Source organism: Salvelinus alpinus, chromosome 27 (genome assembly GCF_045679555.1).
Source record: "Salvelinus alpinus chromosome 27, SLU_Salpinus.1, whole genome shotgun sequence".
Lineage (NCBI taxonomy): Eukaryota > Metazoa > Chordata > Actinopteri > Salmoniformes > Salmonidae > Salvelinus > Salvelinus alpinus.
The window spans coordinates 22,632,101-22,649,387 of record NC_092112.1 but is presented as its reverse complement, the minus strand read 5'-3'; the positions used below and the strand labels follow the sequence as shown (position 1 = coordinate 22,649,387).

General features: G+C 40.1%; 1 protein-coding gene across 1 annotated transcript in view; it reads left to right on the top strand.

Annotated features, from left to right (window-relative positions):
* Positions 1 to 9,486: 9,486 nt before the first annotated feature.
* Positions 9,487 to 17,287, top strand: part of LOC139556182 (gamma-aminobutyric acid receptor subunit rho-1-like) — a 41,716-nt gene continuing 33,915 nt past the window's right edge. Inside the window, exon 1 of the mRNA XM_071369787.1 lies at positions 9,487 to 10,025. Within this exon, the coding sequence (XP_071225888.1) occupies positions 9,919 to 10,025 (107 nt within the window). The 5' untranslated portion in view covers positions 9,487 to 9,918. The remainder of the gene's footprint in view (positions 10,026 to 17,287) is intronic.

Sequence of the window (17,287 nt, the reverse complement as noted above, 5' to 3'; positions counted from 1 at the left end):
TTTAAAAAATGATTCCAGCTCTGTCTAGTTGGTTGTTGATCATTGCTAGAACCATTTTCAAGTCTTGCCATAGATTTTCAAAACTATAACTAGGCCACTTAGGAACATTCAATGTCGTCTTGGTAGGCAATGTATATTTGGCCTTGTGTTTTTGTAATTGTCCTGCTGAAAGGTGAATTTGTCTCCCAGTGTCTGTTGGAAAGCATACTGAACCAAGTTTTCCTCTAGGATTCTCCTTAGTCCTTGCCGATGACTAGCATACCCATAACATGATGCAGCCACCAGCATGCTTGAAAATGTGAAGAGTGATACTCAGTGATGTGTTATGTTGGATTTGCCCCAAATATAATGCTTTGTATTCAGGCCAAAAAGTTTCATGCCATATTTTTTGCAGTATTACTTTACTGCCTTATTGCAAACAGGATGCATGTTTTGGAAAATGTGTATTCTCTACAGGCTTTCTTCTTTTCACAATGTCATGTACAGTACAGTATGTTAGTATTGTGGAGTAACTACAATGTTGTTGTTCCATCCTCAGGTATCTCCTATCACAGCCATGAAACTCTATAACTGTTTTAAAATCACCATTGGCCTCATGGTGAAATCCCTAAGCGATTTACTTCCTCTCCGGCAACTGAGTTAGGAAGGACGCTTGTATCTTTGTAGTGACTGGCTTGAAATTCACTGCTCAACTGATAATTGTATGTGTGGGGTATAGAGATGGGGTAGTCATTTAAAAATAATGTTTAACACTATTATTGCACACAGAGTAAGTCCATGCAACGTATTATGTTTACTTGTTAAGCACATTTTTACTTAGGCTTGCCATAACAAAGGAGTTGAATACTTATTGACTCTAGACATTTCAGCTTTGAATTTTTTATAAATGTATAAATAATTCCATTGCGAAATTCTATGGCATTGTGTAGAGGCCAGTAACACAAAATCTCAATTTAATCCATTTTTAATTCAGGCTGTAACACAACAAAACGTGGAAAAAGTCAGTAGTATCCCTTTCAGCAGGATATATCTGACCTAGCATTGACCAGTCAAGCAAGGCCCGGTAGTTGACATACTGAACATCATAGATGTCAGGGGTCTTGGCTGAGACATTCAGCAGAAAAATGACATTGCTGTCATCGAACTGCAACACAGTTTGACCCTCTGTCCTCTGTCTTCAGAGAAAGAATAGTTGCCTGCTAGGTTACAGTGATGCATGTTACATTATGTAACCTGTGTATAGATGAGCAGGTTGTTGTCTATTGTTGTCCCATCAGCTGACTGCTGTCTGTCCCCCTCATAGTAACTCAGTCACAGAGGGTGAGGTGGGTCCAGGGATGCCCAGTGCCACTACCCTCCATGGCAATCTATCACAAATTCCCTCTACTCCAAAGGTTAATAATCAGATATATGTTCAATAGCTTAGCTGATATGATACTCATAGAACCATTATGGTGGTTTTCCAGAGGGAATCCAGTAGATCATCTGAGTGCACAAAACATTATGAACACCTGCTCTTTCCATGTCATAGACTGACCATGTGAGTCCGGGTGAAAGCTATTATTCCTTATTGATGTCACTTGTTAAATCCACTTCAAATCAGTGTAGATGAAGGGGAGGAGACAGGTTAAAGAAAGATTTTTAAGCCTTGAGACATGGATTGTGTATGTGTGCCATTCAGAGGGTGAATGGGCAAGACAAAATATAAGTCCCTTTAAACGGGGTATGGTAGTAGGTGCCAGGCGCACCGGTTGGTGTCAAGAACTGCAATGCTGCTGGGTTTTTCACGCTCAACAATTTCCCGTGTGTATCAAGAACGGTCCACCATCCAAAGGACATCCAGCCAACTTGACACAACTGTGGGAAGCATTGGAGTCAACATGGGTCAGCATCCCTGTGGAACGCTTTCGACACCTTGTAGAGTCTATGCCCCGACAAATTGAAGCTGTTCTGAGGGCAAAAGGGGGTGCACCTCAATATTAGGAAGGCGTTCTTAATGTTTTGTACACTCAGTGTATTGTATGGGACTGTATTATGCCATACTCACACTGTCATATTTAACTGAACCATCATCATCAGTTGACAGTTGGTTAGTGCAGATTAACTTCTAATGAAGAGAGATAGAAAAAACCTTTATGTAATGTCATGCGGTTGGCTTTGCATCAAGTGCTGCAATCTTCCACCAATCAAATCCAGATTAATTCTGTGTGTGGAGAAGCGATTGGTGAGGTGGGGCAAAATCTGTCAGTTCTAAAATAAAACTGCCACACATGCTATGACATAACTGCAACAGCATTCTAAGTTCTTTATGTCATGGGTGAAGATGTGGCTTTCCTTACCTCTGTGATAGCTGATGTGTTGGTGAGCTTTCTGAAACAAAATGGCTGCTGTGGCATCACCCAGTTATGTGCTACTTTTTTGGCAGTGGCAGTAGATAAGGTGAGTTTCCCCCATGCGTAAATCACTTTAAGCATCTCTAAAAGAGCTATATGAATCCAATCAATTGTGTATTGCTAATTTTTTTACATTTAAATTATTAAAATGATAAAATTGGAAATAAAAAAAAGAAGACCTTGCCATCAGGTAATTTATCAGGTAGGCATTTCTGCAAAACAAATCTCCACAAAAAATTATTGCACAATACAACATTTTTGGTTAAACTTCGCCACAAGGACGTATATATAAATCACTGCCTCATCATCGTGATCCACTAGATACAATTCAGTGATGTTTTAGACCATGCTGCCCTCTATTGGTTGAAAGGAAGTATGCAATAGAAGGTTCTTTCAGATGAAATCCAACTAGATGTGTTCTCTGTAATCTTGTATGTGCCATTGCTCTCAAACAGCAGGTGGTGGTGCTATAATACTACATACTGCACCTTGCATAGAAACTGTAGCGAACACTGCTGTCATTGAGAAAGACTATATCTTACTTCCTGATAACTTGAATACTGGGTTAGAGTTGGTTGAGGCTAAGGTTAGGCTTGAACTGAGATCTGGACATGAAGCAAGGGTTAAAGTTAAAGTTAGGGTTGAAGTTAGAGTTAGGGTTGCACTGGGATGTGGACTCTAAACCTCAGCCACAACCCTAACTTCATGTCCACATGCCAGTTCAAATCTAACCCTCAGCCACAACCCTAAATTCATGTCCACGTGCCAGTTCAACTCTAACCCTCAACCACAACCCTATCTTCATGTCCACATGCCTCTAACACTCTACTCAACAAATTGGATGCAGTCTATCACATTGCCATCCGTTTTGTCACCAAAGCTCCATCTACTACCCACCCCTGGCTCCAGGTCATCTACAAGTCTTTGCTAGGTAAAGCCCCGCCTTATCTCAGTTCACTGGTCACCATAGCAGCACCCACCCGCAGCACGCGCTCCAGCAGGTATATTTCACTGGTCACCCCCAAAGCTAATTCCTCCTTTGGCCGCCTTTCCTTCCAGTTCTCTGCTGCCAATGACTGGAACGAACTGCAAAAATCGCCGAAGCTGGAGACTCTTAACTCCCTCACTAACTTTAAGCACCAGCTGTCAGAGCAGCTCACAGATCATTGCACCTGTACATAGTCCATCTGTAAACAGCCCATACATAGTCCATCTGTAAACAGCCCATCCAACTACCTCATCCCCATACTGTATTTATTTATTTTGCTCCTTTGCACCCCAGTATCTCTACTTGCACATTCATCTTCTTCACATCTATCACTCCAGTGTTTAATTGCTATATCATAATTACCTCGCCACTATGGCCTATTTTATTGCCTTACCTCCCTTATCTTACCTCATTTGCACACACTGTATATATAGTGTGATTTGATTTGGTCCTATTCATATACTTAGATTGTTGGTTGAGATGGAGATGTGATTCCAACAAAACAATTATTAATTTGTAGACAAACTAGACTCAAAGCCAGACTAAGTCCATGGCACAGATGGAACAATACAAGCAAGAGATACATCTCCTAAAAAAATTGACATTTGGTTGTGTTGACAACCAAACACAATTCAATATCACTAAATATCCTTACATCTTTTGTCGTCTATATTTTTTTTTAAATTCTGGGTTGAATTGAAACAAGAGCTGTTGGTGACTTTACAAATGCGATATAGGCCTAAATAGCATCATTGATGAGACAGTATATGAGTGATAAAGTATGGTCACATTTCATTTGCTCTGTTAAACCTACCCTATGGAATGACTTTGATAGCAACAGTGAATCTATCTAGTTTTTAAGTGGAGACTGCTTAATTAACAATCATTCTGAAGATAGCACATTGGTATTAGTCAGTGACAATATCATAGCTAAGCAGGGCTGGGATTGGTTAGAACCCTTGATGGGAGACCAAAGGGTAGCTCTAGATAGATCAATTCGTCAGTAGGAGGTGCTGCCCAGCCTACAGTTGTTTTTGTCTGCTAGTGGATATAACATTGAAGATTGTTCTAAAGGTACATTTTTTTTATTATGTTGAAATTTGGTTACCATGATGACAATCCTGTGGTTGAAATTTGCCCCTCAAAACAACAATTGATGACTTTTTTGAAATCCAATGTATTTTCCACGTAAATTCCACATCACAATACATTGACAAATTACATTGAAACAACGTTGATTCAACCAGTTTGTGCCCAGTAGGTTGTTTCTATGAAGCCATACACAAATATTTAGGAAGAGCACATGGGGCACAGATGTCAATTCAACGTCTATTCCAAGTTTGTTCAAAGTAATTTAATTGAAATGATGTGGAAACAACATTGATTCAACCAGTGTGTGCCCAGTGGGAGGTCATCATTTCATGATGTCTGTGAAGGAAGAAAAGTGGTCAGCATGTTAGGTCCAAAAAGCAGATTTTCACCAAGTCAAATGAATTTGTGTTAATGGTTTCATGAGGCTTCTTTCTAAAGTAAACCAAAGTAGATAATTGAAAGAGTGTTCTATACATCAGTTGGGGTCTCTATAAGCTACAATATGAGATCCTAAACCTAGCATGAAAGTGCATCCTTGTAGCTGTGTGGGCTAATATAGTAAAAATGTTTGGGGTTAGGTTAGTAGATCCAATGGCCATGGGATAAGTTGAGCCAATGGTAAGTTGAGAAAATGTAAGGGTGTTCTACCAAGGGGTAATGCAAGGTGGCTTAACTTACCCTGTGGTAAATTGTGCCAAGAGATCACTTATTTGGGACAAGCTGTTTTCAAAACGGTAATGTTTACATTAATTCTGATTATTTCCAGGGATACACAACATCCTGAAATATATATATATTTATTTTATTTAACTAGGCAAGTCTGTTCTTATTTAAAATGACGGCCTACCCTGGCCAAACCCTAACGATGCTATGCCAATTGTGCGCCACCCTACGGGACTCCCAATCACAGCCGGTTGTGATACAGCCTGGAATCAAACCAGGGTCTGTAATGACACCTCTAGCACTGAGATGCAGTGCCTTAGACCGCTGCACCACTCGGGAGCCCCATATATGTAAATATATTTTTTAGAAAGAATACTATATTTCCATTGACGGAGTGATTCTGAATGTAAAAAATGTCTGAACTTACCCCACTCTCCCCTACTTGAAATGTTTTTAAATTCTTAAACCCTTACCGTGTACCTATGTTTGTCCTCTGTAGCTGTGTTCCTTTCTTTGTTTGCTGAAATCCACACTTTTTAACAAAACATTAGTCAAATACAACCACTGACTTTTTCCTCGTATCGACTGACGGCAACTCGATGTAGTCGGAGGTACACTCCGCCCACAGTCGTCTCAACCCAACTCCACTGAGATGTACATATTGTTGAGCTGAGAAACCCAGCAAAGTTCAACTCTAACCTTTGCCTCAACCACAACACTAACACTTGCTTCCTGTTCATAAAAATCTCACATAACATAATCTGAAGCAGATAATGAATGCCACATAACAGAAAAGTCAATATCATGACACTTGTACTGTATATATGCATCAGAGAACATGAAGTATAATAGCTTTCAAATCTTTGCTGCAGAACAATCCTAACTGCCCTGTGGTGCTACCCTAGTCCATAACACCACGTGGCTACATCCCTTTTACTATTTGTGGTGCTGACAGTCAATCCCTAAGATACGTTCACGTGCCCTCATGGCTATGCCTAGTCTGACCAGATGCTGTGTTTTAGTGGTGGTGCTTCTTTTATCTGTAAATCCGATTTCAGTCTGGCACAGAATAGTACTATGCTCCTCCCTGTGTTTTGGCCTATTCAGAGACTTCCCGGGTTCTGTCCTGATTCTGTTTGCAGGTAGGGATCAACTAATGATACAGTAGTATCAGGAGTATACTAAGACTTCATAGGCAGTACAGGAGTACTGTAGTATACTGATGCTGCTCCATCAGGAGTACTGTACTATACTGATACTCCTCCATCAGGAGTACTGTAGTGTACTGATACTCTTCCATCAGGAGTACTGTAGTGTACTGATACTCCTCCATCAGGAGTACTGTAGTGTACTGATACTCCTCCATCAGGAGTACTCTAGTATACTGATACTCCTCCATCAGGAGTACTGTAGTATACTGATACTCCACTGTAAGGAGTATTGGAGTATACTGATACTCCTCCATCAGGAGTACTGGAGTGCACTGATACTCCTCCATCAGGAGTACTGTAGTATATTGATACTCCTCCGTAAGGAGTATTGGAGTATACTGATACTCCTCCATCAGGAGTAACGTTACTGTAGTATACTGATACTGCTCCATCGGGAGTAACGTTACTGTAGTATACTGATACTGCTCCATCAGGAGTAACGTTACTGGAGTATACTGATACTCCTCTATTAGGAGTCCTGGAGTATACTGATACTCCTCTATTAGGAGTAACATTTCTGTAGTGTACTGATATTCCTCCATTAGCAGTACTGGAGTATACTGATACTCCTCCATAACAAGTACTAGAGTACTGTAGTATACTGATACTCCTCCATCAGGAGTACTGTAGTATACTGATACTCCTTCATCAGGAGTACTGGAGTATACTGATACTCCTCCATCAGGAGTACTGGAGTATACTGATACTCCTCCATCAGGAGTACTGGAGTATACTGATGCTCCTCCATCAGGAGTACTGGATTATACTGATACTCCTCCATCAGGTGTGCTGGAGTATACTGATACTCCTCCATCAGGAGTACTGGATTATACTGATACTCCTCCATCAGGAGTACTGGAGTATACTGATGCTCCTCCATCAGGAGTACTGGATTATACTGATACTCCTCCATCAGGAGTACTGGAGTATACTGATGCTCCTCCATCAGGAGTACTGGAGTATACTGATGCTCCTCCATCAGGAGTACTGGATTATACTGATACTCCTCCATCAGGAGTACTGGAGTATACTGATGCTCCTCCATCATCAAATCATCAAATCAAATGTATTTATAAAGCAGATGTCACAAAATCCTTAAACAGAAACCCAGCCTAAAACCTCAGACAGCAAGCAATGCAGATGTAGAAGCACAGCTTTCCCTAAGAATATCAGTGGAACAAGGAGTTGAAGACACTATACAGTATATACATTTTCTGATTAGCCCAAAGGACATTCAGACAAATTTACACAACTGTGGGAAGCATTGGAATCAACACAGCCAGCATACCTGTGGAACACTTTCAACACCTTGTAGAGTCCATGCCCTGACGAATTGAGGTTGTTCTGAGGGCAAAAAGGTGTGCAACTCAATATTATTAGGAAGGTGTTCCTAATGTTTTGAACACTCAGTGTAAAAAAACAACATTTTATTACACATATAAAAATCTATGAATTAAAAATATGAGAACAGTAATGTTACATGCAATAATTTCTAGTGAATTAACACAAATGTGAAAAATGTGTGGATATAGCGTTTTGGAAATAAACTCTTCAGGAAGTTTTCCTCTCATGTCTGAAGGAGACATGAAATTGTTGAAGGGTTTGTTTAAGCTTATCAGCATTAATGTTTGATCAGTTTATCACCAAGAAGGAAAAAGTATACATAGATCAGTAAAGAGAATTACAACACAGTTACATTGCACACAAACACTATGATTGCTGCTTGACTAACCAGCTGTCTCTCACAGGGACCTTCATTGTCATCCTTTGTCACACATTTAATGTATTCTTCTATGTCCTTCACCTAAACATAATTTATCATTAATAATCGGTTGTTCGCAGGCGAGAATACAATCACGAAAGGCTAGCCCTCGTGGGAAGCAGTTGAGGGTAAATCTCCCAGCCTGGAGTAGAAGCACAACTGACAACAACACAAAGCCAGCCAAGCCCAATGGCCCCCACAGACACACAGGCCAACAGATTACACAGAACACGCTACTAAAATGAGCTCAAATGATAGAATGAGCATAGGAACAGGGAAAAAATAGTAGGCTATAAACATCTCAATGGTAGGCATTAAGAAATGTACTACTTGATTTGTCAAGCCATCGCTAGTGTTGTCAGGTCTTACAAAACATCTAAGTCGGTCTTATATCAAGAATAAACAGGAACATTGTCCAGAGCCAATCTAGAAGCCGGAAGGTTGCTGGTTCAAGTCCAGAGCTGGGCAATGAAAAGTGTGAACTGAACTGACAACCGGAAGGCTGCTGGTTTCAGATCATGTATACCATCTACTAACATTGTGACCTTGAGCAAGGCACATAAACCCTAAACTGCTCATGAGGTGCTGTACTGTGACTGACCCTGTCCTTCTCCCAAAATGTGTCTTGTGTTTGTTTCTAGGGGGATTGGGAGGAGACCAAAATACACATTTCCTTTGTGAGCTGGACAATAACTTTCTCTTCTCCTGTCTTCTATTGAAGTCAACAGAGCATGACATGGTGCTCCTCTCACTACTGGAAATAGCTTTTGGATTTACTTAAAAAGCATCAGGAATTATTGTGGTGACAGTTATCCCAAAATAAACTGCATGTCTTGTTAAAAAGTCCAGTCCAGCATCCGTAGTCACAGTACCAGACAGTGGTTCAGCCTGGTCTGTGGACCAGAGGTTGGAAACCTCCGCAGTAAGGCCACTGATCTAACACCAGTAATGGCTATTACATCCATTACAGTGAGATGCACATGGCTTCAATAAAAGTGGATTTTGTTTGTGCTGCTGTTTCATGCAGCAGCTTACAGCTCTGTTTAGCCTTGTGAAAACTCTCTCCGATGTGGGCTGCTAATGTAGCCTACCCATAGATTACAAAATGTAGTAATTGCAATGTTTTAGCGTCTACATTACAACGCGGTAATGTTATTTGACTATAGGCTGCTGTCAATATGGTATTATGAAAACAATGAGTGGACATTGTTGTGAAAACAAAGAATAGTGAATAGCCATTGTTTAAACAGATAGATTGTTATAGGATTTACTTTATGAAAAAGTGTATTTCAAGACTTTTGATAGAGTGTATGTTCCTTAGCCACGTGTCAGGTGTTCTGAGGCAGTCCAGCCCACAAGATCATTTTCAATAATTCCCGCCATATAGCCTAACAATATCATATCATGTGCTCAAATACGTAAATATATTTAGGCTAGGGTGTGGGGACGGGAATCTATCATTTCTGAGAACTGCACTCACATTTTAACCTGGCAAACGGAATCCGCTCTTGACAGACGGAAAACAGGGCGTAGGCTATATGCTGACATATACTGATAGGGAGAAAATCCGAGCCATCTGACGTGGAAGGATTTATAGGTTTAGACGAAATTGCTTTCCGACAGTGAGATCAAATACAGTGGTATGTTTCAGTGTGTATATGTGTCTGTAGTATTTCACATTGATTTGGCGCGAACGGTAGCCTACCAAGGATCATGCCCGAGGCACGTAAAACGTTTTCACTGTAGCCTTTATTTTCTGAAACTGGACTTTTGGACAATTGGGTCCAGAACGCTGTCAGTGTGGAAATTATGTCCACGGATGTCCTACTACTGCTGCTACTTGCCTGGATGGTCGGTGCTTCTGGGAGGTCAATTGGTCAGAGGGGACACGTGCGTCAGACCTACAGCCAAATCAGGTAGGCTACAATATTTAGGCTTTAAATTATTGATGAGTGTAGATGTAAGTGAAATGATCGTAATGTCAAGATGTGCATTGATATACCTAGGATCTATAAGCTAATGAATTCTGAGAAACATGCTCTTGCTTCTTGTGAAAGTTTTAACTGCGTCAAACTGTGCTGTGGGTAGGCCTATTATTGGCGGGTATAGGGTAAACAACAATCGATAAAAAGCGCGGGAGGACTGTAATTTATGTGCTATCAGTGACGCTCAAGATGACAATCACTTACGCTGCACTGTTGGAACAGCATGCCCTTTATATTTGATTTAAGCTAATGTAACAGTATAACTTTAAACCGTCCCCTCGCCCCGACCTCGGGCGCGAACCAGGGACCCTCTGCACACATCAACAACTGACACCCACGAAGCGTCGTTACCCATCGCTCCACAAAAGCCGCGGCCCTTGCAGAGCAAGGGGAAACCCTACTTCAGGTCTCAGAGCAAGTGACGTAACCGATTGAAATGTTAGTAGCGCGTACCCGCTAACTAGCTAGCCATTTCACATCCGTTACACTCACCCCCCTTTCAACCTCCTCCCTTTCCGCAGCAACCAGTGATCCGGGTCAACAGCATCAATGTAACAGTATAACTTTAAACCGTCCCCTCGCCCCGACACGGGCGCGAACCAGGGACCCTCTGCACACATCAACAACGGTCGCCCACGAAGCATCGTTACCCATCGCTCCACAAAGGCCACGGCCCTTGCAGAGCAAGGGGAAACCCTACTTCAGGTCTCAGAGCAAGTGACGTAACCGATTGAAATGCTAGTAGCGCGTACCCGCTAACTAGCTAGCCATTTCACATCCGTTACACTAACTGTGCAGTGTTTCCAGATTTCTATTAAATGTGACCTATAATTAATTACAATAGTGAAATACTTTTTTTGTTGTTGTAAATAAGTACGTTAAAAAGCTGATTTTAGTGTCAGCTTAACCCAACAACAGAATGGTGTGGGCATATACCGGTCATTGAACCCCCTAGAGTAGATGTCCATTTCCTCCTCGAAAATCGAATTATCATAAAACAAAAGTCCCCATCAAAATGAATGTTTTTTGCATGGGATGCTTCTCAATCCACCACATCCGCAAATGTCGGCCTTGTTCTGCATCTGCAGTGGAAGGTGGCAAAGCTACAGCGGTGTTTCTCAGACCAGGAGACATTCCGAAAATCGGTCTGCTCACGAAAACGTCTAGAAGCGTACGAACTGTTTGGGCTACAAACTAATATGACCCCTCTATGGGAAGATGAGACTCTCACGAACACATTCATGTGGATTGTTTTGCTCTAGGCCCACAAGCCTCACAAAACTTGTCTGAAGGTAGCCCAGTACCAGTTAAACAAATTAATGGAAGTATATATGGAAGTACTTTAGGGATTAAATATGGGTAAAAAAATTAATAAAAATCCTGGGCTAAAAGCAGAAAGGCCAAATTCAATGTTTCTTCAAATATATTTTCTATATGTTTTCTTTACAGGTGTCCTACAATTCTAAATCAAATAGCTAAATTATCCTTGGTGTGACCATCTTAAAATATATATATATATTTTACTAAGCAAGTCAGTTAAGAACAAATTCTTATTTACAATGAATGACAGCCTACCGGTTACCTGCCTTGTTCAGGGGCATAACGGTAGAATTTTGTACCTTGTCAGCTTGGGATTCAATCCAGCAACCTTTCGGTTACTGACCCGATGCTCTAAGCACTAGGCTACCTGCCGCCCCAATTACGTAGGTTAGCTTAGTAGAAACCCAGCCCCCGGCCATTAGACATTTAAAGAAATATTCATGTGAGTAGACCGCTGATTGGCCAGCTCAGCCATTGAGGCAGGATGACATCATTCTCTATGTGGAAATAGCAGGCTTTTAAAAAAATGGTCTGTTTGAGATACAAGTTTGAGGTGTGGTTTTTAGTGGGGGTTTTTCTCCAATTTATGCTTTGGCCACGATATGAGTATAAAATGAGTCAACAACATTATTTAGGTAACAGAACATTAACTTTTAAAAATGAGATTTTCACTTTTTTCTGTAATTCATCCAAGGACTACTCTATATAACCATAGATCTACATAAGTAGATGAAAAAATACCTGAATTACCAGATGTTATCATTTTTTAAGGGAATATTTATAAAAATGTCAGTATTTAATCATTCTGTATTATGCTATGTATTTTATGTGCCCGTCTGTATTGTTTAGGTGGCTTGGATGGAATGCTGATGCGTGATACAGTATAGAGGGGATTGTTGGTGACAAGGTGACAGTTCGTGGTTAGAAAAATCACTTACTCTGATTACGTAATCTGTGCTATTTTGTTTATTGTTATTGTTGTGGCTTTGCTGCCTGGAGGTTATTTGATTGGAAAGCAAAATACCAAAATCCCAGTGTAATTAAAAGTGATTTTTAATACATCAATGATGTCACCGTCTAGATTGGTTATTAGGAATTAGCTCAATTTGTGCTGCATACAGTATGTCATAGTCTATACACTCTTGCAGAATAGCAGTGCCTGCCGCAGCTTCAACCTGACTAAACAGAATAAGCCTATACCTACAGTGCCTCTTCACCATGCACTGAACCCCCACGTCACTTCACATCAATGGTGAGCACTGTCAGGGCAAGCTGGGTACATACAGGAACTTAGTGCCCCAGGAGTATTGACACAGCAGGTGTTCTAATTACATCAGTGACCTCGAGGTCCAGAAACTGATATTGGTCGCAGCACATTTAGCCATCACCATGGCTTTTTACCAGTGCTTGTCCAGGCCAATCACATCGCAACACATCCAAGTCCACCTCACAAGCTGCAACAAAATACATTAATCATTGAGTCATATTGACCCAATGTATTCAAACAGGCATTATCTGTGTGTCTTGCACTGTATTGCACAAATCACAAATGAGGGCCCATAGTACACTGTAATCTCTATAACCAGTATGTTTAAAGTAGCGATGATCTCCTGTATCCCTCAAAGCTCCAATTGCTTTGATCCTTGAACCTTAGTTTAGTTATAAAACCAAACTACATTTCTTAATGCTATCCTCTCACCACATTTCTGTATAGCTGCTTCTCACTGTTTTATGTTGTCTAATGCTTAGAGCAAAAACATCACATTTTGGACCTTTTGCATAATCATTAGCCTGTTTTTATAGTGTTTTTGTTGTGAGGGGGCTGGGGGGATAAATGTTGTACTCTTTTAGACCTCGGATTGGATGTGTTTATTTTAGTTCCCAGATATTGCATCGATTCAAATAACCAACTCATCATCAAGCTTTGATTATTTTAATCAGCTGTGTAGTGCTAGGCCAAAAAACAAAACGTGCATCCAGGGAGTGCCCCAGGGCCGAGTTTGAGAAACCCTGGTTTAACGGTTGACATATGGCACAGAACGGCCCGAGTTCGGGAAACCCTGTGTTAAACCACAAATGGGTATGCTGACCTCACCCTTCTGCTGATGGGCCAATCCCTTATGACAATAGAAGGGCATGGGAACTCTGATCATCATTGAAGACCATAGCATTACCAATTCAGTCAGTGCCTGCCTATAACAATTTAATCATCGATACTGTAATGTTACAAAAAATCCGAGGGGCATTTGCTGAGAGTGTTGAGATTAAGTTGCTTTTCCTCAGAATTTCTCTTTGTGACACCCAGTGTACACCTTCTTCCTTTACTTTACTTTAAAATACCTAGAGAGGATCATAGTCCCAACATTAATCATGTCTGACCTTGTGAGAAGAATATGTCATTGATTTACTCGAACTGTATATGTGTGTGACGATTCCAGTGGATTTGAACAGCATGATTTTCACTCAGGATGCATGATGTTTGAAGCATGATTTGACCATTTTTAGTCAAAATAGGAAAAGAACTTGCACATCTGTGTCGGCATGTTTTTACATTTTTAGGTCAACCAGATTTGGGTAGGTAGGTCACCCATAATTCTCTCTGCTTGCCATCAGAGTAATGCCTTTTCCTAGGTGTTACTGCACTGTTGGAGCTAGAAGCACAAGCATTTCGCCACACCTGCGATAACATCTGCAAATCTATGTATGCGACCAATAAACGTTGATTTGATATTTAACACCGCTTTGAATTTGTTTTTATAGTCTGACAGATGTTTTATTATAGTTGCCAAGATAAATCTGCTTGGTATGTTTATCATTTTGAGTGTGTATATAGACATAAAGGGCTTACGTTACTGTATACTGATATCAAACTATGTTGTTGAAGGGACACAACAAATAAGATTGTCTTAAATTGGATATTCATTGCAAATCATAAATGGACCAAAACAGTCAAGCTCTGACTTGACGCATTCTAAAGCAATTCAAAAATCATCTGCAAACTGAATTTGCTTACTGTCATTCTGAAACGAATTACATAATAAAAACATTTTTATGAAACTTGTATGTCATGAGAGAATCATATCATAATTCCCAGATTAAGATATATTTATAGAAAAAAAGATTACATCAGTGAATCCCTCCCTGCTAAAGCAGTGACTGCTCTAATAGCCTGGTGAATATTCTCCTAAAGTGCTTTTAACCTGCACATATAGAGCTTTTAATCTGCATAGATAGAGCTTTTAACCTGCAGACTCATATTAAATGGTGCTGAGTAGTCCTAGCAGCTGCCTGGACTAAACTAACACTGCACAACTGGGCAAGAGGACATGTACATTAGTGTCTCGTTTGTAAACAGACGCCTCACAAGTCCTCAACTGGCACCTTTATTAAATAGTACCCGCAAAACACCAGTCTCAACAGTGAAGAGGCGACTCCAGGATGCTGGCCTTCTAGGCAGAGTTGCAAAGAAAAAGCCATATCTCAGAGACTGGTGTTTTGCGGGTACAATTTAATGAAGCTGCCAGTTGAGGACTTGTGAGGCGTCTGTTTCTCAAACTAGACACTCTAATATACTTGTCCTCTTGCTCAGTTGTGCACCGGGGCCTCCCACTGCTCTTTCTATTCTGGTTAGAGACAGTTTGCGCTGTTCTGTGAAGGGAGTAGTACACAGCGTTAGTTTCTTGGTATTTCTCACATGGAATAGCCTTAATTTCTCAGAACAAGAATAGACTGACGAGGTTCAGAAGAAAGGAATTTGTTTCTGGCTATTTTGAGCCTGTAATCAAACCCACAAATGCTGATGCTCCAGATACTCAACAAGTCTAAAGAAGGCCAGTTTTATTGCTGCTTCAATCAGAACAACATTTTTCAGCTGTGCTAACATAATTGCAAAAGGGTTTTCTAATGATCAATTAGGATTAGCTAACACAACGTGCCATTGGAACACAGGAGTGATGGATAATGGGCCTCTGTATGCCTATGTAGATATTCCATTAAAAATAATCGTTTCCAGCTACAATAGTCATTTACAACATTAACAATGTCTACACTGTATTTCTGATTAATTTGATGTTATTTTAATGGACAAAAAATTTGCTTTACGTTAAAAAACAAGTACATTTCTAAGTGACCCCAAACTTTTCTACGGTAGTGTACCTTTTCAGGCTTTGGTTGAAATTAGGCTTAATTGCAAACAGATGTCATAGCAATGTTGCATTAGATAAGCCTACATGCATTGGAAAGGAAGGTTTATATATTCTCCATTCAGGGAATTGAATAATAAATCTGATAAAAGTCTACAGATGCTCATAATTTGGGGGGTTTTCTTCAGTCTATTCATCCATTACATTTCATTGCATGTGAATGAAACAGTCATTATCATATCTGGACGGAAGCCTATTAATTAAATGTAAGAACAATGTACAGAATTTGTGAAGAGCAAATAGAATAAAACATTTTAATCAATTACTTATTGTTTCAGAAACGGAGTTACAAAATCATCATGTCAATAGCCCATTTACCTGTCACACATGTTGAATTAAACACTAAAATAGATGGGAAGGGTGGTCAGAAACTGAAAGTAGTGCAGGAGATAATGTAAGAAGAATCAGTTGACAGATTTATGCTAAAATACTGTACAAGTACTGTTATTAAGTAGTTATTCAATACATATTCAAGCATACCCAGAGAAGGGGAGACACAATAAAAATAGGTGTAATGGTCCATTTGAAACCACAATACACAAAATGATCCCGACATTGCATAGCACAGTTTGAAATAACCATTTGGACACCATTTGTTTTGATATATATTTGATATGATATTTGCCAAGACATGCAATTCTGGATGCTACTGTATATCTGATCTCATAAGAACTGAACAATCATGTACTTATTGGTACAGAAAGTATTTGGTATAGCTTTGTTCCCTAACTTAAACAGTAAAATTATTGATGCTTTCGAGTGACCTTTACTTTGTATCTTTAACATAATGCTCACACATGCTCACTGTAATATACTGTATCTACTTGGATTGTTATTTCTTGAATTCTTGTTTGGAATTTTTTTCTTATTTGTGTATTTTTATTGTATCTGCGAGACATCCTACTGCACTATTGGAGCTAGTAACATAAGCATTTCACTGCACCTGCCATAGCACCTGCAAATCTGTGTACGCAACCAATAAACTTTGATTTGATAATGACTAACATAATGGATAGCTCTACATGAAACTGTATGATGATGATGATCAAATGTAATGTTAAGATTTTTAGGGAATGCGTTATTCTACTGTAGTGTGACTTTTCCATTAGTTCTCATAGGCTTTGAAAAAATGTATCTTCCAACAATCAAATATAGCATCTTAAACTGAGCAAAAAAAGAAACGGCCCTTTTCCAGGACCCTGTCTTTCAAAGATAATTCGTAAAAATCTAAATAACTTCACAGATCTTCATTGTAAAGGGTTTAAACACTGCTTGTTCAATGAACCATAAACAATTAATGAACATCCACCTGTGGAACGGTCGTTAAGACACTAACAGCTTACAGACGGTAGGCAATTAAGGTCAGTTATAAAAACTTAGGACACTAAAGAGGCCTTTCTACTGACTCTGAAAAACACAAAAAGAAAGATGCCCAGGGTCTCTGCTCATCTGCATGAACGTGCCTCAGGCATGCTGCAAGGAGGCATGAGGACTGCAGATGTGGCCAGGGCAATAAATTGCAATGTCCATACTGTGAGACGTCTAAGACAGCGCTACAGGGAGACAGGACAGACAGGATCAGTACATCCGAACATCACACCTGTGGGACAGGTACAGGATGGCAACAACAACTGCCCGAGGTACACCAGGAACGCACAATCCCTCCATCAG